At 38.2% G+C, this 19,382-nt stretch overlaps 2 protein-coding genes across 5 annotated transcripts; both read left to right on the forward strand.

Annotated features, from left to right (window-relative positions):
* The first annotated feature begins 1,888 nt into the window (after nt 1–1,888).
* Nucleotides 1,889–9,077, forward strand: si:dkey-31c13.1 (uncharacterized protein LOC100002197 homolog). Of its 3 annotated transcripts, none has more exons than XM_047384329.1 (5): nt 1,889–2,711; nt 3,689–3,873; nt 4,650–4,760; nt 4,937–5,078; nt 5,202–5,687. In XM_047384329.1, the coding sequence occupies exons 1-5, from the start codon at nt 2,597–2,599 to the stop codon at nt 5,546–5,548; spliced, it is 900 nt and encodes a 299-aa protein (XP_047240285.1). In that variant the 5' UTR covers nt 1,889–2,596; the 3' UTR covers nt 5,549–5,687. The 3 variants fall into 3 exon arrangements, with proteins under 3 accessions (XP_047240285.1, XP_047240294.1, XP_047240278.1); XM_047384338.1 differs by lacking the exon at nt 5,202–5,687 and adding an exon at nt 8,894–9,077 and having other exon boundaries at nt 1,892–2,711; XM_047384322.1 differs by having other exon boundaries at nt 1,894–2,711; nt 5,199–5,687.
* A 2,896-nt stretch (nt 9,078–11,973) lies between these two features.
* si:dkey-24l11.2 (uncharacterized protein LOC100034462 homolog) lies at nt 11,974–18,043 on the forward strand. Of its 2 annotated transcripts, XM_047383632.1 has the most exons (13): nt 11,974–12,299; nt 12,995–13,612; nt 13,832–13,891; nt 14,010–14,062; nt 14,153–14,297; nt 15,844–16,187; nt 16,277–16,505; nt 16,600–16,717; nt 16,926–17,037; nt 17,121–17,232; nt 17,482–17,594; nt 17,703–17,768; nt 17,918–18,043. In XM_047383632.1, exons 2-13 carry the CDS (start codon nt 13,004–13,006, stop codon nt 17,940–17,942), a joined length of 1,986 nt encoding a protein of 661 aa, XP_047239588.1. In that variant the 5' UTR covers nt 11,974–12,299; nt 12,995–13,003; the 3' UTR covers nt 17,943–18,043. The 2 variants fall into 2 exon arrangements, with proteins under 2 accessions (XP_047239588.1, XP_047239589.1); XM_047383633.1 differs by having other exon boundaries at nt 11,975–12,299; nt 17,703–18,043.
* The last annotated feature ends 1,339 nt before the right edge of the window (nt 18,044–19,382 follow it).

Raw genomic sequence — 19,382 nt, forward strand, 5'->3', positions numbered from 1 at the left:
TTAACTGGTAACTTAAAGCGCTTTGTTCACATAAAGAAGTGTTTATTATGAAGAACTGCTTCAAAATCTCTTTTAATGCAGTATCACTGTTTAACAACCAAGGCACAAAGGAGAGGCACTTTTAAAGGGAAAGCTATGGAAGTATTCCCTATAAGAATAAAGAAAATACCACCATATTAAGAAATGTATGTTGAAAATCAACAAAGCAAATATTAAATACTGTTATTTTATTTGTTCCCCATGAAGATTGGACCTTTAGCAGTTAATTAACATATTCAGTACTTTGCAAAAGTTTAAAACCACCCCCACTTTTACACTGTTTCCAAGGACTCATACTTTCTTAAGCTCTTGAATGCTCTTGATCCTAACCCTAAACCTTTCACTAATTTTCTAAGCAGTCTGTCCAGACTCGAAGAGGATTACCAACAGATTAATGGTATCAGAAAGTAAGACACAAGAAAAGAATCCAGAAAAGACCTGACACAGGAACTGCGAGATCCATCATTATTTGCTTTATGTCAATTGTTCAGCTAGTATCCTATTTTCAGTCTTATTGCTAGTGTTACAATAATTGTAAGTCAAACTGAGCTATCTGTGGCATTTTTTATAGATTAATAAAAAAAAGAGGAACAAATCACGTGTTTCTGAAAAACTGCTCATAACATGGAGGCTAGATAAAAATTAAAAAGTACAATTAAAAATGTACTTTTTTTTAACAAATAAAAGCCTTAAAAGTGCCATGTGCATTTGCATTTTGTCTCCTAATTGTTTGCCAAAAACCATGTAGGGTTCACAACAAATGTGGAAGGTACCCTAATCAGATGAGGCCAAAACTGCATTTTTTGTTGCCCTACATGCAAAGTCCTATGTGTGGTGTAAAACTAACACAAGCTAGTACAGCACCCTGAACACACCACACTGAAGGTGAAACATGTTAATGGCAGCATCATGGTGTGAGGATGCTTTTCTTAAGCACGGACAAGGAAACTAGACAAAATCTGGACTGTTTCTAGATGTACAAAGCTAGAAACTTCCAATGCTCTTCATAATCATCACAATCATGTGCTGCTTTGTATTAGTCTTGTGAGAAGATAAAATTTGAAAAAGTGCAATGAGTGTGAATACTTTGTGTAGCGACAACACTTTAAGGCTTTTAATGTATGAAAGATAGGTCACATAGGCAATGCAAGGCAAGTTGATTTGTATAGCCTATTCATACATAAGGCAATCCAAAGGAAAGACAGAACAAAAATAATACACATCAACACATAAGCCAAAAAGCATAGTTTAAAAGAACAAGATGCTAAAATATAGATATTAAAGATATAAAAGAAGCAACTATTTTAGAGAGTTTATTAGTCAGATTCTTAATGTAAAACTAATTGAAACTAATTGGTGCCTCACCTTCTCTAGGACCAGAACCCTGAGAACACAGACTCAGTGAATAGATCTCTGCAGCCCTGAAGTTCACACTTGATCAGCAACTCAGAAATGTATTTTGGTCCAAGACCATTCAGTGCTTTACAGACCAATAGGAGAATTCTGAAAGCCAGTCTTACATAGGTTCATTTAAGGCTGCTCATTGTACAAAATGAAAAACATTTATCAGAAAGGTCAGGTTCTGGGCTAAAATTAAATTAGATGAATAGAGCTAAAAACTGTACACAGATTGAATGGCTGCACTCAGCTAGGATTTTGCTTTTAGTTTATTTTAATAGTAAATATGAATACAAATCAGACTTGGGTGCACCCATCTATTTAACTTGGTGAAATAAAGTAAAAGTGAGTCATACCAAGACACAAAAAATTAAGGATATCGTTGACTGTCAAACCTGTGAGACCCTTATATTTCATGTCTACAGTGATTTACAGACCCCTTCTCTACAGATATCAGACTACTTTGCTTGTTTCATTAAAATATTGTGTGTTTAGTTTATTGTTAAGCTGGTAAAAATAAAAAGAATAAAACAGCTTTTTTAATTTTAATAAAAGAGAAAAAAAAATCGAAATTGTGTGGCCCCCGACTACTTTCAGCTTGACATTTGTGGCTCACATGGCAAAAAAGTTTGGACACCACTGTGCTGGTTGTGGCTCTGGTTGGGTTGCCGGTTCGAACACCCGCTCTGTCCGTTTCAGCCGCTGTGTCCATGGCAGCTTTCTGGGCGGTCGTTGTGGGGTCCACTCGTCGTGTGTGGGCTCGCCTGTGTATGGCAGTCTCACTTCTGTCAGTGTGCCCTAGGGCAGCTGTGGCTACATCGTACCGTAAAGCGCTTTGGGATCTCTGAGATTTGATGAAGCGCTATACAAGTTTACCTTTTACTACTGTGCTTAATAACCCCTGAACCTCCCGGCTGTAGAGGGCGACAAGCTGCCCATCCTACCACAGACACATCCGGAGCGTTTTCTCTCCTAACACGGCACGGTTTTGTTTAGGTTCCAGCACGGATCCATTTTCACATTTCCAGGGTTTGGAGTCAGATTAGATCAGCGGGACGGATGGTCCGCAGTTATTGGTCCTCCTGTTATCTGTGGGCGGTCTGAGGCGATCTGCGGTGACGTAACCTCGCTGTGCGGATTTAACGCCCAGATGTGAAATATGACGATCCAGCTTGAAAGCTCCGCAGATGTGGATGCTTTGGTTAGAAGACTAGAGGAGGGGTCGCTGACTAAGTTTGTCACTTTTTCTGTGGACCGACATTACAATGACAAAGGTATAGAAATGACGCTCCTTTGAAGACAAATAAACGTCCTGAAGAGGAAAAACTTAATTCTGCTTTGTGTGCGTCTGGGTTGATCATGACATCACAAGAGGGAGAAAATTCCAGCCTATCAGCTGGTCACAGTAAACATAATGACAACTAACTTTCAATAGATTTCAAACATTTTTTAAGTCGATCACATTTTAGCTCTGCATGACTTGACTATGCGACTATTTAGATCTGGGTTACAATTTTCTTTGGTTTATAGTATCACCGATTGTTTCAAATCACAAGTGTGAAAAATGGTGTGACTCTCAGTCCCATCAAGTTTCTATGAATATATCTATAAACCACCGATCTGTTAAGGCAGATACTTCAGTAATTTCGTTTACAATTACAGCACACCATCTCATGTTAAGATCTGAAACAAAAATATTTTCGCAAGGGTAATATTGTCTATAATGTCAAAGATTTAAAATTAAAAATGTATTCTTAGTTGTTAAAATTTTTTTTGGGAAATTTACATCCATATATTGTTACAAAATCAGATGTATAAAAAACTGTAAAACAATTCTTTTAACTACACAAATCTTCAACAAATGCAACATTTCCATTTTCAGTTGTTAAATCTGTTTTTTTAGATAAGTAAAGGTTTACGTGTCAGTTTGGTTCTACATTTCTATTTGTAAGGATAAGTCTAATGTATGTAGGTGGGATAAGTATTGAATAAACAATACAGTAAAAATAAAATGAGGAATTTCATCCTTATTTTTAATGCAGTATATCTGACTGAGTGACAGAATGCTCTTAATACAAATGTCTTACTAGGTGACTAGATAACATCTTGCTATTTTTACTGAACAGGATTGTCTTATTTGCATTTCTGACAACCACCTTTCAAAATGTCAATGTGTCCTTTTTATCATGAATGCTTTCAGCTGATCAATAAATCTGTAAATGAATAAAATGAAAAATGTGCTGATCCACAGATTGGCAGCCTTTGCCTATGAACCGGGTGCACTGGCAGTGGGCCGGCGGCTCTGGGATGCCTTCTATTGAATTTACCGGAATCCCTTTTATGTTTGTGGGGTCTAAAAGGCTTGTCTGCCATCAAGGCAAAGATCTCGCTGTGGCCCAGAAGAGGAAGTATTTCGAAGAAAAGGCTAGAAAGATGGTGAGTTTCCTACAGCATATAAGGGGCATTAACGCATGGAATTAAGAGATACGTCAGAGGAAACAATATTGAGAAGCATGCATATAATGCCACTTTGTAGGGCTGTAACAGTACATAAAAATCACGATTTGGTATGTATTCGTGCTTCAAAGTCATGGTTCTGTACATTATCCTCATACTTCAATCAAAAAAATAAAATAAAATAAAACAATAAATATATAATTTTTATTTGGTCAGCAGTAAACAAAGAATCTTTTTCAATTTCTGAAATGAATGTGATTTTATTTTGTTCTAAGACTTAAGAAAAGTATAGAACTGACTGGAGATTCGGTTGGATTCTTTTCAATTAATAAAGTAGAATAAGCAGGCATAGCCAATGCCTGGATAGATAGATTTTACAACTAAATAACCACTTGAAAACGGTCAATATGTTGACATTTAGAAATGTTTAAATAAGACTGTGCCCATATTTGAAAATAAAACATGTTTAAATCATTTTGGAGGTGTATTGATATTTTAACAACATAGTATCTCAGCTGTACATGAATGCAACATTAGCCGCTGTTAGGAAAATCGTTCTGAACGACGGGGCTGTACCAGATATTTGTATCAGATATTCCTGGTAAAAATATGTGTATCACTATGCCCTACCACTTTGTCCGGTTTGTCCTTTATTATCACATGAAAATCATGGCTAAAGATGAACATCTTTATTACTAAAAGTATAAACGCCAGTAGCTTTTGAATGAAGTTGCACGTTTCTTCTCATTACACAGCTGGAGGACCACAGCCTTGCCTGCAAAAAATCCCGTCAGCCATCTACCAAAAAGGTGGGATGTTCAGCGACCATATCAGTCAGCAAGATAGCGACATTTTCTAAATTTAAGGTTGGTGTAGTCTAATAAAAGATTTTTTACTGAGATGATCTGATTTATTTAAAGAAATGCTGGTTTTTGTTGTACGATGTGGAGTTTAAACCAGATAGCCCATCGCCCTTTCTTGCTTTGATAATTCAAGAGATGAATTCCTCTTCTTCCTTCTTCTCTTAATTTCCTCATGTTAGGTGGTGGACAACGCAGAAAGGAGTAAAAAGGCAGCTTCAAAGATGCTGAGAATGGCCCTGGAGAGAGATCCGGTGGTTTGGGAAACACGCTTTGCTGTGGCACATTCAAGTGAGCATGCAGGACATGCAGATGGGAAAAATGGTAAGAAAATATTTGAAAAATATTTATCTTCTACACAAACTTTACAAGATAAAAGCTTTCCCTCAAAACTGTAAAAAAAAAAAAAAGGTAGAATTGTGATTCCCTTTGTTTTCCTCAAAGAAGCAGATATGACCTTAGCATCTGGCCAGATCCCACACAAACGAACAAGGAAGTTAGATCTGAGAAGAAAATGTGTCAAACTCACCAAACAACTTATGGACAGCTTAAATGCGATTGAGGACCATCGAACACTTGAGGAGGTTTCACAGATTCTAAGCACCCTGCTGAAAGATCTAGCTCATCTGAACAGCAATGTGGAGGGAAAGCCTCTTCATCTTGAAGCAAAGAAAACCGGAGTTTTCTCAGAACTTCCAACTCCACTATCGCAGAGGGGTCTTGAGGGGCCTGAATCTGTACACACAGAGAAAGTGGGAGCTCAGGATGACTGCATGCATGGACTCACAAGTTAAACATCTGCAGTTAACAGTTCCACACTACTTTTTGTTGCATTATAGTTCTATTAGCACAGAGTTGACAGACAAGCATTATCCATTTTGAAAATATTGATCATTATTTGTTTATGAAAAGTAAAAGCAGTTAGATAATTTATATTTCTTGTTCCTATTTAAACAATCTTTTTGGTAAATTTTCTATCCATTATTATTTTTTTTTTACTTTTAGGAAAAAAAACTTGAAATGTGCATCAGAATGAATGAAATAAATCTGGCTGCAAATGATCATAAAACACACAAATGTTAAACAAATATATTTCTTTACCCTCTTGGTAAAGAAAAACGTAGAATAAATTCATCTTTTATAGTAGCACCAACATATTCTCACACAGAATAATTACCTATTTCAAAATTCAAATGAAATATACCTAATAGGAAAAAAAATCCCTGTAAGAGTTAAGAAATAATTGTTTTGACAAAACCACCAGTGGCACATATAATTGGGTCACAGTTTGTAGAAACGTTTTACTGCTAATCTGTTTCCCTAGAGTAAACATGACATGACTCAGTGGCCTATTTCTTTTAGCCACTGGCCACGGTCTAAATGACGATATCTTGTCAACTCACAATGTGAGCAGAATGGTACGGGAGATAAAAAAGGCTTGCTGTTGAAGAACCGGAACCAAGCATTACATCTTGGGGTCATCAAATCTCCTTTGCAATTAGGCAAATATCTACAGTGGTTGCTTGTGAATGATACAAGGAAAAAAAAATAATTTTCTGTCCTACCATCACAAACATAAACATGTAGAGTTTGCTAACCTACACTAGAAATAGATGAGACTAACACTCTGAAACAAAGGATGAATTTGTGAGAAAACACCCCATGTGTACTGTAAAGTAGGGTGCTGTGTGCCTATTTTTCTTCTAAGGACCGTGGACTCTTTCCGATACCAAGGAATTTTAAATAAAAATCTGTAGTTAACTGAAGCTGAGCTATGGCAGCTGAAGCCCCGCCTCCAGCCGTGCGCTGTGCTGCTATTGCTGTGTGACATTGTCTAATCTGCGTGAAATGATTAAATAATAACAAAAAAAAAATATAGAAAACAACAAAATAAATAAACAGGGGGGGGGGGGGGGGGGGGGGGGGGGGGGTTATGAGAAGGAGAGATGCTGCTGTCTGGTCTGGTAAAGCTCCAAAGTTACAATTTTGAGCTTTATGAGGAAGTTTTTGTTTCAGCCATGGCAATCAGAAGGACAAGGACTTCAAAGCGCAAAACTGTGGTTTTTTTGACCAAGGTGAAGTTAGTTTTAGGTTGAGTATTGAATATATATATATATATATATTTTATATATACCTTCCTCCCGTGTGATCCGATGCAGGCAGTCTGATTACGAGGAGCTGCTCCCTCCTCCTGCAGATGGTGGTTCGCTTAAGGACCGTCAAATTTCCAAACCAAACACACTGTTTTCATGGAGTTTTTGTTTTGTGTGTTTTGGGATAAATGTTTAGCATCTGAACAGCTGATTTTATGTGGGATCAGCTAATTTAGGATGTTATTAAATACAGTGACCCCTACCTGCATGTCGGAAAGCTGATGTTTCCTTTCTGTATGACCCGCTCCGGCCATTGTGGTCCGAATATTATTGTAGTTGCCTTCTCATTTCTCCTCCTCCCACGGCCAATCAGTGAACAGCAGTCTGTTCATGTCACATGTAGTCCCGACTCAGTACCTGCTCAGGAGCAGGGAAGAAAAAATTAGGTAAAAACAGTAATGGAAAGGTTCACAAAGCAGGCCGAGTGGAGTGGAGCCGGGCTGAATAGATCCAATGGAAAAGGGGCAAAAGGGGGCCTTGTCAGAACCTAGGGTGTACCCCACCTCTCACTTAATGACTGCTGGAAATCTGGAAATAGGCATCAGCTCCCTTTCCCCCTGCACAAATAAGCAGGCATAAACAAGAAATGGATAGATAAAGAAATAAATGTCTTCAAATTAATTATTGAATGTTGCTATGAACATTTATTGTAAGGCTTTTAACCAACCTTTACCAAAGGGGGCAACACATTTGTTCAGCCATCTTTATTACACATTTATACGTTTGCTGTTGAAGATTTCTTTTAAAATATAAACTTTTCACCTTCCACTAGTTTTTAAAATGGCAAGTTGTTTTTATTACAGAGACCTTATTTTAAAATCCATTTTAGTAATCTGGATAATGACATAACCAAAAGTGCAAATAAAAAAAAGGGTTGTACTTTTGTACTTCATTATTTGTTTTTGTTTTTTTGTTTTAATGATTTTTCCCCCCATTCAATTAAATATGACACATTGACCAAACAACCCTTTATTAGAGCAGGTCCGAACCCACTTGTACCTCTTTCCAGACAGATTGATGTAGGTTTAAGTTCCTAAAACAAGGGAACAGCTCCAGCTGGACTTCCAACCAAACTTGCATAATATTGTTTAAAAAGCTGCTCAGTTTCTGAAAATATTAAAGGATTAGTGTTAGTGCCTGTTCCGACTGTGATTATGTTTACCGCAGCTTATCAAAACAAGAAGGACTGTGATTTCTCTTAGTTTTTGCAGTTCCAAACTCTACTCATTATAATACCAGGCTGAAAAAGAAAATATGGCTCATAATGATTCGGTCAACACTGCCATCACATGTTTAATCTTAATGTGTGGAACTGCTTTTTTTTAATGAAATATATTTTCATCTATTAAATTTAATAATCCTTTAACATGTTTAGTACATTGCTCTCCAAGTCATGAGAAGTATTGAGGAGAATTACAAGAGCCACAACAGAAATACTCAGTTTATGCTGCAGTAACTGGTGTTGACATGGACAGAACTGCCTTTTGTGGTGCAGTTACTGCAGGGTTCACTACTCAGGTCAGCAACATGCCTTGTTCACTGTCTAAATTAACTAAAGTTTTTTTTTTTTCATATACAAGAACAAGTGATATTACAGGTAAAAGTGCTAAATATGGAAGTATTCATAGAATAGTGTGATGCACTAACATCATAATTCTCTATATTTGAAGGAGAGAGCTGGAGAAGTGGTTTTATGCATTTGACTAACAAGGGTCTCAGAAATAAGTTTGCATTGCTGTTTAGCGTGACTTGTGTGTTTAGCAACAAGGTAGGGATAGAATTTTTTATGTAAATTTCATTTGTAATTAAAATGACATTATTTTGACAAAATTAACTGAAATTGGCTCACTGGGTACTCTGGCTTCCTCCCATAATCCAAAAACATGACTGGTTAATTTGTCCCTTGGTGTAAATGGGTGTGTGCATGGTTTTTTTTTGTCGGGTGTGTCTCTGTATTGCTCTGTGATGGACTGGTGACCTGTCCAGGGTGTATCCCGCCTCCCGCCCGTACACCGCTGGAGATGTGCGCCAGCTCCCCCCCCACACAACCCTGAACGGAAGAAGCGGGTATAGAAAATGGATTGATGGATGGAATTGAATTTGGCTCAAGTTCCTTCATCTTCCCGTGATTGTAAATTGAAAGCAACCCCATTAAATTGCTTTAAATGTTGCTGTTATGTGTTTATTAGTTTAGCTTATTTAAAGGCAGCTATAATAATTCAATAAGTGTTATCAGAACATATTAGGACACTCTGAAACATATTTGGACATGTGGATATTTGATATCAAATTTAACGATACTGAAAAAACTCAGGTCATATAAATAAATCTGAGGGAAAGACCTTTTATTTCTGTTGAGGGGTAAATTAGGTCACAATTTGTTCCCAATAAAAATCACTAAAATTACATACAGGTGTTTCACATCTGGTGCTCATGGCGGGAACATTGTTACTGAAGGAGGCTTTCCCTGTTTAAACCTCAGAGGTTTAGTTTGGTGTGCTTCTGACTGTTGAAGTGAGAGTGAACACCATGGTAAGATTGAAAAAGCTGTCTGAGGCCTTCAAAAGAAGGTTTTTGGAGACGTATGAGTCTGGTATGGAATTTAAAGAATTGAAATCAGCTGTTCCACCCCACAGAAAAAATGTGCAAATGGAAGACAATCCAAAAAATTGCTGACATGCCCAGCGCTGGACGTCCAAACATGTTAACCCTGACAGCAGAATGCAAGATGCTGAAAGAAGTCTCCAAACACTCTAAAATGTCATCATAGGACCTACACCAGGCTCTTACTGTTGATCTAAAAGTGTTTGGCTCTACAATCACAAAGAGACTGAGAGTTAAACACCGGTTAAATTTTCATGAGTGATGTTTCAAAAGCGACCATTTACTTTGTAAAAAAAACATACGGTCAGACTAAAGTTTGTCATAGAGAACATGGAGAAAGACCAGGACGTCTGGAATGATGATCTTTGGACAGATGAGTCTAAATATTATTTATTTGGACACCAGAACAGAGGACATGTTTGGCATAAACCAAACACAGCATTCCATGAAAATCAGCATGAAGATGGAAGTGTCATTGTTTGGGTATGCTTTGCTACAGCCGGATCTGGTCACCTCACTAATGCAGCTTGATCCAGATCATATTCTCTGCAAACACTCTGCAAAGGAAGCAGAAATGTTGCTGTCAGACTCTTGTGACCTGACCTGCAGACAAACAAAATGGAGTTTAGCTGTGAGCACTGCCATTGCAAGTTCAGCACCTACAGGGTTCCAAGAAACAAGGATATTCTGATTCACGCCTCAAACAAAATAGGCCAGAGCCCAGTTTTTCAGTGTTTCCAGGTGAGTCAGCAATGGCCACAATTCATTGCCTCCAGGTGGCTTTCCAACCAGTCTGGCATGACGTTAAAAAACAGCTGCTCAGTCCTCTGAAAACATTGAGAAAATGTATTCATATCTATTGAACTTTTTTTTTTATTTTTTCACAAAACAATCATAAGCTTAAATCTGTTTGATTGTTTTTTTATGTGCTAGATCAAGAGTTGTTTCTATACATATACAGTACATGGTTAAAAACATTAAAAATCTCCAATATGTTGTATGGTTTTTTATATTCAGCCCCCTTTACTCCATCCATCCATCCATCCATCCATCCATCCATCCATCCATCCATCCATCTATCCATCCATCCTCCAATAATGGAAAGAGTGTGCTACAAATGCAAATCTACCAAGACATGGCCATCCATCTCAATATTCACTGTAAAATACCCCTCCTCACAAGACTGTGGCTTAGCTGGGCTTTCCTAGAAGAAGTTAGTAGGAAAGTACATCAGGAAGTCTCTGCCTCTTGGACCAGACATGTTTTATTCCCCCATTATCGAGACGCATAATGGGTCAAAACAGTTCTAAAGAGTTACCTCCTCCCCAAGGAGAAACATTTGATTTTATGTTAAGAAAATATGGGCCTAAAAGCATTGAGTGCATAAACCATATAATGCCTTTCACCTGATATAACACCCCTGGCATGGAAGACAATCAGCTAAGCAGGCAAAAGCCCAATGCCAACTCTGGAGGAGCATCTGAGATCCACAGCACAGGTGGGGGAGGTGTTGACAGGACAACTATTAGGCATAGGCCAACACTCCACATACCTGTTTTTAAAAAAAGTGGTAAGCAGAAATTCATGAGAAGTCCAGTTTGCAGTTTGCAACAAAGCATATAGGGCATACAGGAAACCTTTGAAGAAAGTGAATTGGTCAGAAATCAAAACCAAACTTTTCCAGTTCACATGATCTCCACCACAAAACAGGGTGGTGGCAGCATCATGCTGTGGGGATGCTTTTCTTGCATAGGAATCCGGCAGAGTTGATGTGATGATAGATGGAGCTAAATACAGAGATATCCTGGTAATAAAAACAGATGGAGTCTGCAGAAAAGACTTGAAACTGGGGAAATGGTTCACCTTCCAGTACGACAACCACTCTAAATATACAGCCAGAGCTACAATTAAATAGTTTAGATCAAGTCATGTGCAGGCAAATCTAGATCTAAATCCGGGGTTCTGTGTCTATCACATTGTATGCAAATTTGAGTGGATCAAAACATTCTTTGCAATCATATAGTTTTCATAGATGTTTTGATATTAAAAATATTTTACAAGGATTGCTTAAGTTCATGTGAAACATTAGGTTCAGTGTGATACTGCTCTATTGTATTTGTCCCGATAAAAAATTTTATTTAGTAAATAGGTAATGATATATATTAAACAAACACATTTTGAATGTGGCTTTTTTATGAATGAACAGGATGATAGATTGATCAGCAGTGATTTCCACTGTAAATACGACTTTATGTTTGCACAGTTAGAAAATGACATTTAGAACTACAATCTTTATTAAGATTTACCATGAAAAAAGATACATTTCTGCATGCGGATGAAAACCAGCATTTTTTCCTTTACCGTCTGTTTTTGTAGCTGTATGACAGCCACAGGAATTCAGGATTTGATAGCTTAGAATAGGTCATTGGCTCATCTTCCGGGACACTAGGTGGCGATAGAGTCTCGGGTTACTATACCAGTGAAGAGGATTCTTCTTGACAGTAAAGCAGCCACACTTTTAGACAATTATTTACGCCTTCATAGAGTTATTAAAATTGTTGTAGCGCAGGTGAAAAGTCACGGTAGCGACAAGACTGTGTACTTCTACGAAGCGAGTGCCAACCAATAGTGAGAGAAGAAGAGAGGGCGTAGACATGTAGCGTTAACTGCGTGGTCAGGTCAACTGACAGTTCCGAAAGTCCACCTTTACAGGCTTTAAACTCTAAAAAACTTCAGCTGGGTTTATCTGCATCAAAAAATAGCGGCGCTGAATCCAGGTGGATTCGAGGTAAGCCCACATTTCTACAAAAACGAAATTAATTCTCTAGCAACAGTAATCTAACCGTGAGTAAACAAACTTATTTTGGCGTATGCTAATGCTAAAACTAGATAACAGGCAAACGTGAAAAAAAGACACAAATAATTGTTTGTACTATAATATAAGGTGGCACAATAGATAGGTGGACCATCAATAAATTCTAAAATTTACTCCTTTGTATATATATCTCATGGATCCCTCACATAAAGACACGTTTGGATGTGACGCTTAATTTTAGCTTCCAGATTAAGAAATAAAAAAAAATAAAGCAAATGTGTTCAATTGCTCCATAGCATTGTATTATACCAAAAAAAGTTGTACAAGTTAACATCCCATTATTTTCTATTTAGAAAAAGAGCCATTGTTGACAATTGCATATATATATATAATATATATATATATATATATAGTAGAATATATTACTAGATAAATCGCTAGTTTATTTTAGTTTTTTGTGTGAAAAAGAAACAACAATGCTCTTTATTTGTTATATTTATTATATTTATGTTTGTTTTTTAAATTTTAACAAAAATAAAGGAAAGTTATTACAATAATGGGAATATAGCTTTTGGTTAAAATGGCTGACTTCTGCTTTTGCTATATTTAAGAAAACAATGACGAGTCAATTATCTGTTATGAAATAGTTGCTGTGTTTATTCCTTCAGGTTTTAACAATGGAGAATGAAGAGGAAATGAAAACTGAAGAGAAAAAATCTGAGCCAGTTCACCAAACACAGCAGCTGTGCCGCTTCTTCTCCCAAGGGCGACACTGTAATTTTGGAAAGAGATGTAGATTTCTGCATGTAAGAGAAGATGGCGAAGATCATGAGAGGAAAACTGCTGAGTCACCCAGCCAGCCTGATGTTACTCCCACTGGCTCTCAGGACTCTGGCCAACATAAGGGAGACAAGTCGCTTACACACAACCCAACGTTTGCCCCAGCCTCTGCCCGCCGCCCCTGTCGCTACTTTCACTTGGGGCATTGCACCATGGAGGACAGATGTCGCTTCTGGCACCCACCACCGTTCCCTCCGGTGGATGACTCATCTGTTACTGTTATTCAGAGTAAAGCCATGCCACGCCATCTTCCAGTGTCCCGTCCCGGCGGCCTGCAGGAGGTGAAGCTGTGCGACATGACTGAGGACAAGGCCAAGGAGATGCGAGACACCGAGATCAAGCAGCTGAAAAAGCGTTTCCCTAAAGATCAGCTGATTATTCAGGAGAGCGGCGACGGCAAACTGACTTATTACAGGGTGACGGTAGAGGCCACGGATCCAGACTGGGTGAGCACTTTCTATCTCATGTTTAATAAAAATGTAATATGTATAGTTTATAGTTTTACTTAATGAAAAAACATAGGTTGTGGTACTGGATCTAAATTAGGCCTGTTGGCTATAAGAAAAATACTGCAGGGTCTTAAAAGCCAGGTTCCCAATATGAGTATTAAGGTTAATTTGAAACAAGTTATTTGAAAGTTTAATTTTATTTATATTTTATTACAGCCTTTTGATCTGAAAGAAGTTGATATAATGGTTAGCTTCCCAGACAACTACCCCCTGGAGGTAAAGAGCAGTTTTTATTTATAATTCACATAATAAAACACAGTAAAATATCAAATTAAATGCTTGAAATGGAATAAACACCCTTTCATGATCTTTTTTTTTTTAAAATCACACACAGATTTTCACATTAGATATACCGCTGGACCAGGACTTACCACCAGTCATGGCAAAGTAAAATTAGATGCTTTTTTTATTCTAACGCTAACAGTTAAGTGTTGCAGATCAATTTACAGGCATTTCTATAAATCTTTGGCTATGCAGGCATGTGCAACAAGCCTCTTTGGAGTGGCTTCAGGCTAAACATGCTACCAACCAGCTGCTGGGAAAGGTGGAGATGTTGTTCCGGCCTTTTCGCCGCTGGCTGGATCGGAGCTTGGAGAGACTGTTCACCGAAGGAGCCAGACAGGTGAAGCTGCAGTTTGTATGGGCACCAGTTTATTGTACAGTGCGAGGTTTATTCTCAGGTTTGGAAAAGTAATAAATATGAATATTTTTCAGGTGTGGATAAGCATGGAAAAGGAAAATTGGATATAGTAAAAAAAAAAAAAAATCACCATTCATTTGTTTATTTCTATTTCTTTATCCATCCACCCATTCATTCACACATTCAAACAATAGTTTGTTGTTTTTACACTTTTTTTTATATAAAATCTGACTTCTACAGGAATATCTAAAATTTGGTCATGAAAAATGTGGGAATTGTTGATGACAAAGCCAACATTTCTAATCAATTATCAATTAGATTATCTTAGATGAGCACCTTGGGCATTGCACACACATTATTTCGACTTTCTCCTCATTGGGTGTTGTTTTTTATTCAAGGTTTCTTGATGACGAAAAACATTTGCATCCTGTTACCTTTACTTTGGGATGCCACAAAGCTCAGTCCTGGGAGCTCTTGTCTTTACTATAAACACCAACTTCTCGAGCCCAATCTTTGTTCTAACCATTATTCTCGTGTTGTCTCTTTCATTTGTCAAAACTGTGCTTTGCAAAAGTCTTCATATCCAATGAACTAAACCTTGGATTAGATCAAAGCTCATTAATAATAGAATGGTCCAGTCAAAGTAAAGGTGTACACTACTGGTCAGAAGTTTTAATTACACTTTCTCACTTAATGGGTCTCTTTATTTTCATGACTATTTACATTGTAGATTCTCACCAAAGGCGACAATGAATGAACACACTTGGAAATATATAGTAAACAAAAAGTGTAAAATAACTAAACATTTTTAAATGTTAGATTCTTTAAAATAGCCACCCTTTGCTTTGATTACTGCTTTACTCTCTTAGCATTTTCTCTGTGAGCTTCATGAGGTGGTCGCCTGAAATGGTTTTCCAAAGAGTCTTGAAAGAATTTTCCAGAGGTTCATTGAGAGACGGCCAAAGGTTAATATTTTAGTCATTACAGAAAAGGGCGGCTACTTTAAGGAATCTAAAATATAAAACATAATTAAAGTTATTTAACAATGGTTGGTTTGCTACATAATTGCATATGAGTTCATTTGCAGTTTTGATGTCTTCAGTGAGAATCTACTACAATGTGAATAGTGTTAAAAATAAAGAAAACCATTAAATGAGAAAGTGAGTCTAAATCTTTTGACCGGTAGTGTACATCCAATCAAGAACCTGTGGCAACACTTGAAAATTGTTCGCAGACTCACTGCATCCAGTCTAAATGAGCTACTTGCAAAGGAGACTGGAAATTAGTTTCAGTCTCTTGATGTGCAAAACTGGTAGAGACATACCACAAATTACTTGCAGCCTTTTTTAGATTAAAAAAAAAAATTAAAAATCTGACTGCCATGATTGAGGGTCAACTCTTCTCCAATGTTTCCTTACTTGTTGTCCTCTTTGAAGTGTTTACTAAAGGACTCACTGTAAATACAATTCATAAGGAGATATGATCTGTGATAACTAACATGCAAATCCTTGTTTTGCCTTTGTTCTAGCTTAAGAAAGACATTGATTTAGAAAAAGCCGGCCTGCAGTTTATACCATACCAGGAACTCAAGGTTTCTGTGACTGAAACCTCTGACCCTGCTTCTGGTTCTGCTGCTGATGAGGATACCTGTAACACGGCTGACAAGACACAATATGAGGACTCGGAGGAAGAAGAGCCTACACAGTGTGATGAAGGTCAGCTGCAGGAGGAAGATGGGAGCCATCTGGTGGAGAACATTAAAATCAACGATCCCCGCAGAGGTACAGAGATCAAGCTGATCGGCCTCAGGCTGGGGGAAAACACTGCCACCGTTATTGCCCAGCAGATTACTGTTTGCCTGCAGTGTAACAGGTAACTCGTGTCAAAAATCACAAAATGATTTCTGTAGATCTGATTCTGAGGGTTAAACCTGACCAGTTGCTGCTTCTTGCTGGCTTCAGGTGTAAGGTGACTGCAGATCTGACTCTCAGTGGAAGGACAACCTGCTCAGCTCAATGTGAGAAGTGTAATGCGGACATAAACGCTGCATTCAGGCCCTGCATGATCCACCATTACAGCGACGTCCTGGGATACTTAGACCTTCAAAATGCCATAGCCTCTGACCTCGTACTTCAGGACTGCGACCTGACTTTGGGATGCCTTAGCTGCTCTCAGGAGGTCCCTGTGGAGGTGATGAACATCAAGAAACACCATCAAAGAAAGCTGGAACACATCTAATTTAATACTGAATTGTGACTGATTATCTTGTATCTTTTTTCATTAGAAAGTTTTCTATGGACAAACAAAGGAGTTTAACTGTGAGAACTGCCACAGCAAACTCAGCATCATGGCTGAGAGCACAAGGTTCCAGTACATTCAGCCTCGATCCTCCAACAAAACAGGTCAGAGCCCACTTTGCTTCCACATGGATCAGCAAAAGGTTTAAAATCTTACAAGGAGGCTGCCCCAGTTGGATTTCCAACCAAACTTACATAATATTGTTCAAAAAGCTGCTCAGTGTGTGAAAAACTTAAAGTATTAGCATTAGTAGGTTTTCAGACTGCTGTTACTTCCGCTGCACCTAATTATTCCTCCCCGTCGTTCGTGCAGATTCCAGTGCTGTCAGCTACAAAACAATAAGAGATCCAGCTGTGCAGAAAGGGAAGCCGCTGCCGGATAAAGGAACATGCAAACATTACAAACAGAGCCATCGTTGGCTCAGGTATCGTCCCTGCAGTGACCCTTACTTTATATTGCATATCAGTGTCAGAGCTCTGAGAAACACTTCCCCCCTCGTATTGCCAGGTTTCCCTGCTGTGGTCGGGCATATGCCTGTGATGTGTGCCACGATGAGAACCAGGACCACCCCATGGAACTCGCCACCAGGATGATCTGTGGATTTTGCGCCAAAGAACAGGTGGAGGAAAATATTTAAATTTAATGAGAACTTAAACAGTTTCCCATATTTAAACTCTCCATAATTACCAGATTTTTCAATGAACGTGATGGTTTTATTCCACACTTTAGTGGAATGTCTGAAAATACAGAACAGACTTAAAGATAGGCTTATAAACACAAAACAAAAATTATCATAACTTTTTTTCTCCAGAAACATGAATGCACAGTTGCTGTTTTTTAATGCAGTTTACTGTGTTTGATGTTGCAGCCCTACGCTAACGGAAAGCCTTGCGTCAGCTGTGGGAGCATGATGACGAGAGGCATGCGCACCAGCCACTGGGAGGGAGGGCTGGGATGTAGAAATAAAGTCAAAATGAGCAGGTACAATGCCAAACAACATACACCTCCATCTTTTACTAAGTTCAGTACCATGACAGATGATAGTCTTTACTTTCAGTGCCTAACAGGTTTGCTCTCTTCTCTCTTCAGAAATGATCGACAGAAATACACCAACACCAACAAAACGGTTTCAAGGAAGGCAGCCAGTGACAAGAAGTGATTCCTGTTGTTCTTGTGATTCATGAAGCACAACGGTTTAATTATACTGCTCTCGTCTCACAATAAATCACGGTCTATAGATTATTCAGCATGATGACGTGATGGTCTGATTTTTTTTTTTATCTCTTTTGAAATTTCATCCAAAGAAAAACCCTAAATCTGGATCAGTGATGGCCCCACATCTCTAAGGCGTAGGTTACCACCCAGGGATCCACTCTTATGTCTATCAATACTAAGCTGTTGTAAAATAAAGCCGATTTTAACCCCTAAAAGTCCTCGATACTTTCTTTCAACCTATTGCACCCTGTGCTGAAACAATTACTCAAAGTGGTCTCAAGCTATAACGGACCTTTATGAAAAGCACTGCACTCCTTTGGGCAGGAAACGCGTTTCTATTTTCCATTAAGTTAATAGGACTCACGAGTAGAAACATAGGTGGTGTATATAGACATGATATATGTCATTTCAAATTGCCCAGTCAAATGCATGTGATCTTCAACTTCCCTAACGGTGTTGCAATAGACATTTTAAATAACTAGTTTTTTGTTTTTTTTTTGGTAGCTTGCTATTATTTTGTGTGGCATGGGGGTGCTCATATCATGGTTTTGTTAAGCGCGTCTTGCTGCATTACGCAGTTTGAATTAAAGGCACACATACCCCCAAAACAGGTTCCTGTTTGAAGTGATGCTGTCTATTAAATACAGTTTGGATGCAAACTGATGTTCACAGATCCTCTCAATGTTTGAGGAATTTTGCTAAGAAGAAAGGGCAAAAGTATCAGCTTCCAGATGTGCAAAGCTAGTACAGACGTAGGCTAAAACACTTGCAGCTGTTAAATGTACCAAACGGTGGTTCTAAAAGGCATTGAGGAGCAGAACACAAAAGCATGTGTCCTTTTCTATTCACTTCAGTGTTGTGGAAAAATATTACCCAAAGCACTTCAATGGCAAAACGTTAATCAGTGAAGTTTATAAAAGTCATCTTGTACAAAGAGAACTCAGTTTGCAAAAAATGTTTCCTCTGTTGCTCTCGTAGGGTTTTGTCTTAACAGAGCCAGCACATTTGTTTTATCCTCAAGGATGAAGGGAGTGAGAAATATTAAACCTTCAGTGAGTTATCTGGTTTGAACGTACAGCCACTCATCCACCACCCCCACTAGCTGCAAACTCAGCCCTAGCATGATCTTCGGAGGAGAGACAGAGGAGCATGAGTCACCCAAATAACATTATGAAAAACAAAGTTCAACTTCATCATGAGATTTTAGCTAAAGTAAAATTTTCCATTACATCAGTTATACACAACACTATGTGTTTCACATACAATCCCAGTAAAATACATTGAAGTTTGTGGGTGCAGTGAGAAAAATTATGAAAAGGTTGAAGGGGTATGAGTATTTATTTGCTGCCAACAGGAAATTTTGAACGCCCAGCTGTTACCCGGCTGCTATTTAAAACGGTTATGCAGCAAACAGTGACTTAGACTGCCCAAGTCACTTTGCCAAACAAAGATTAGTAAGGTATACTGCTAATGTTTCAAACTGTCAAAAAGTCAAAAAGCTGACCCTAATCTCAGAGAAACTCTGGACAGCCTCAAAGCCAGCAACACATTTCA

The sequence above is a fragment of the Girardinichthys multiradiatus genome, chromosome 2 (genome assembly GCF_021462225.1).
Source record: "Girardinichthys multiradiatus isolate DD_20200921_A chromosome 2, DD_fGirMul_XY1, whole genome shotgun sequence".
NCBI classification, from domain to species: Eukaryota; Metazoa; Chordata; class Actinopteri; order Cyprinodontiformes; family Goodeidae; genus Girardinichthys; species Girardinichthys multiradiatus.

Coding starts and splice junctions, on each gene's coding strand:
- si:dkey-31c13.1 (XM_047384322.1), top strand. CDS start 2,597: ATGACGATCCAGCTTGAAAGCTCCGCAGATGTGGATGCTTTGGTTAGA. Junction 3,874..4,649: donor AAGAAAAGGCTAGAAAGATG/GTGAGTTTCCTA, acceptor CTCATTACACAG/CTGGAGGACCACAGCCTTGC. Junction 4,761..4,936: donor CGACATTTTCTAAATTTAAG/GTTGGTGTAGTC, acceptor TCCTCATGTTAG/GTGGTGGACAACGCAGAAAG.
- si:dkey-24l11.2 (XM_047383632.1), top strand. CDS start 13,004: ATGGAGAATGAAGAGGAAATGAAAACTGAAGAGAAAAAATCTGAGCCA. Junction 13,613..13,831: donor AGGCCACGGATCCAGACTGG/GTGAGCACTTTC, acceptor ATTTTATTACAG/CCTTTTGATCTGAAAGAAGT. Junction 13,892..14,009: donor CAGACAACTACCCCCTGGAG/GTAAAGAGCAGT, acceptor AATCACACACAG/ATTTTCACATTAGATATACC.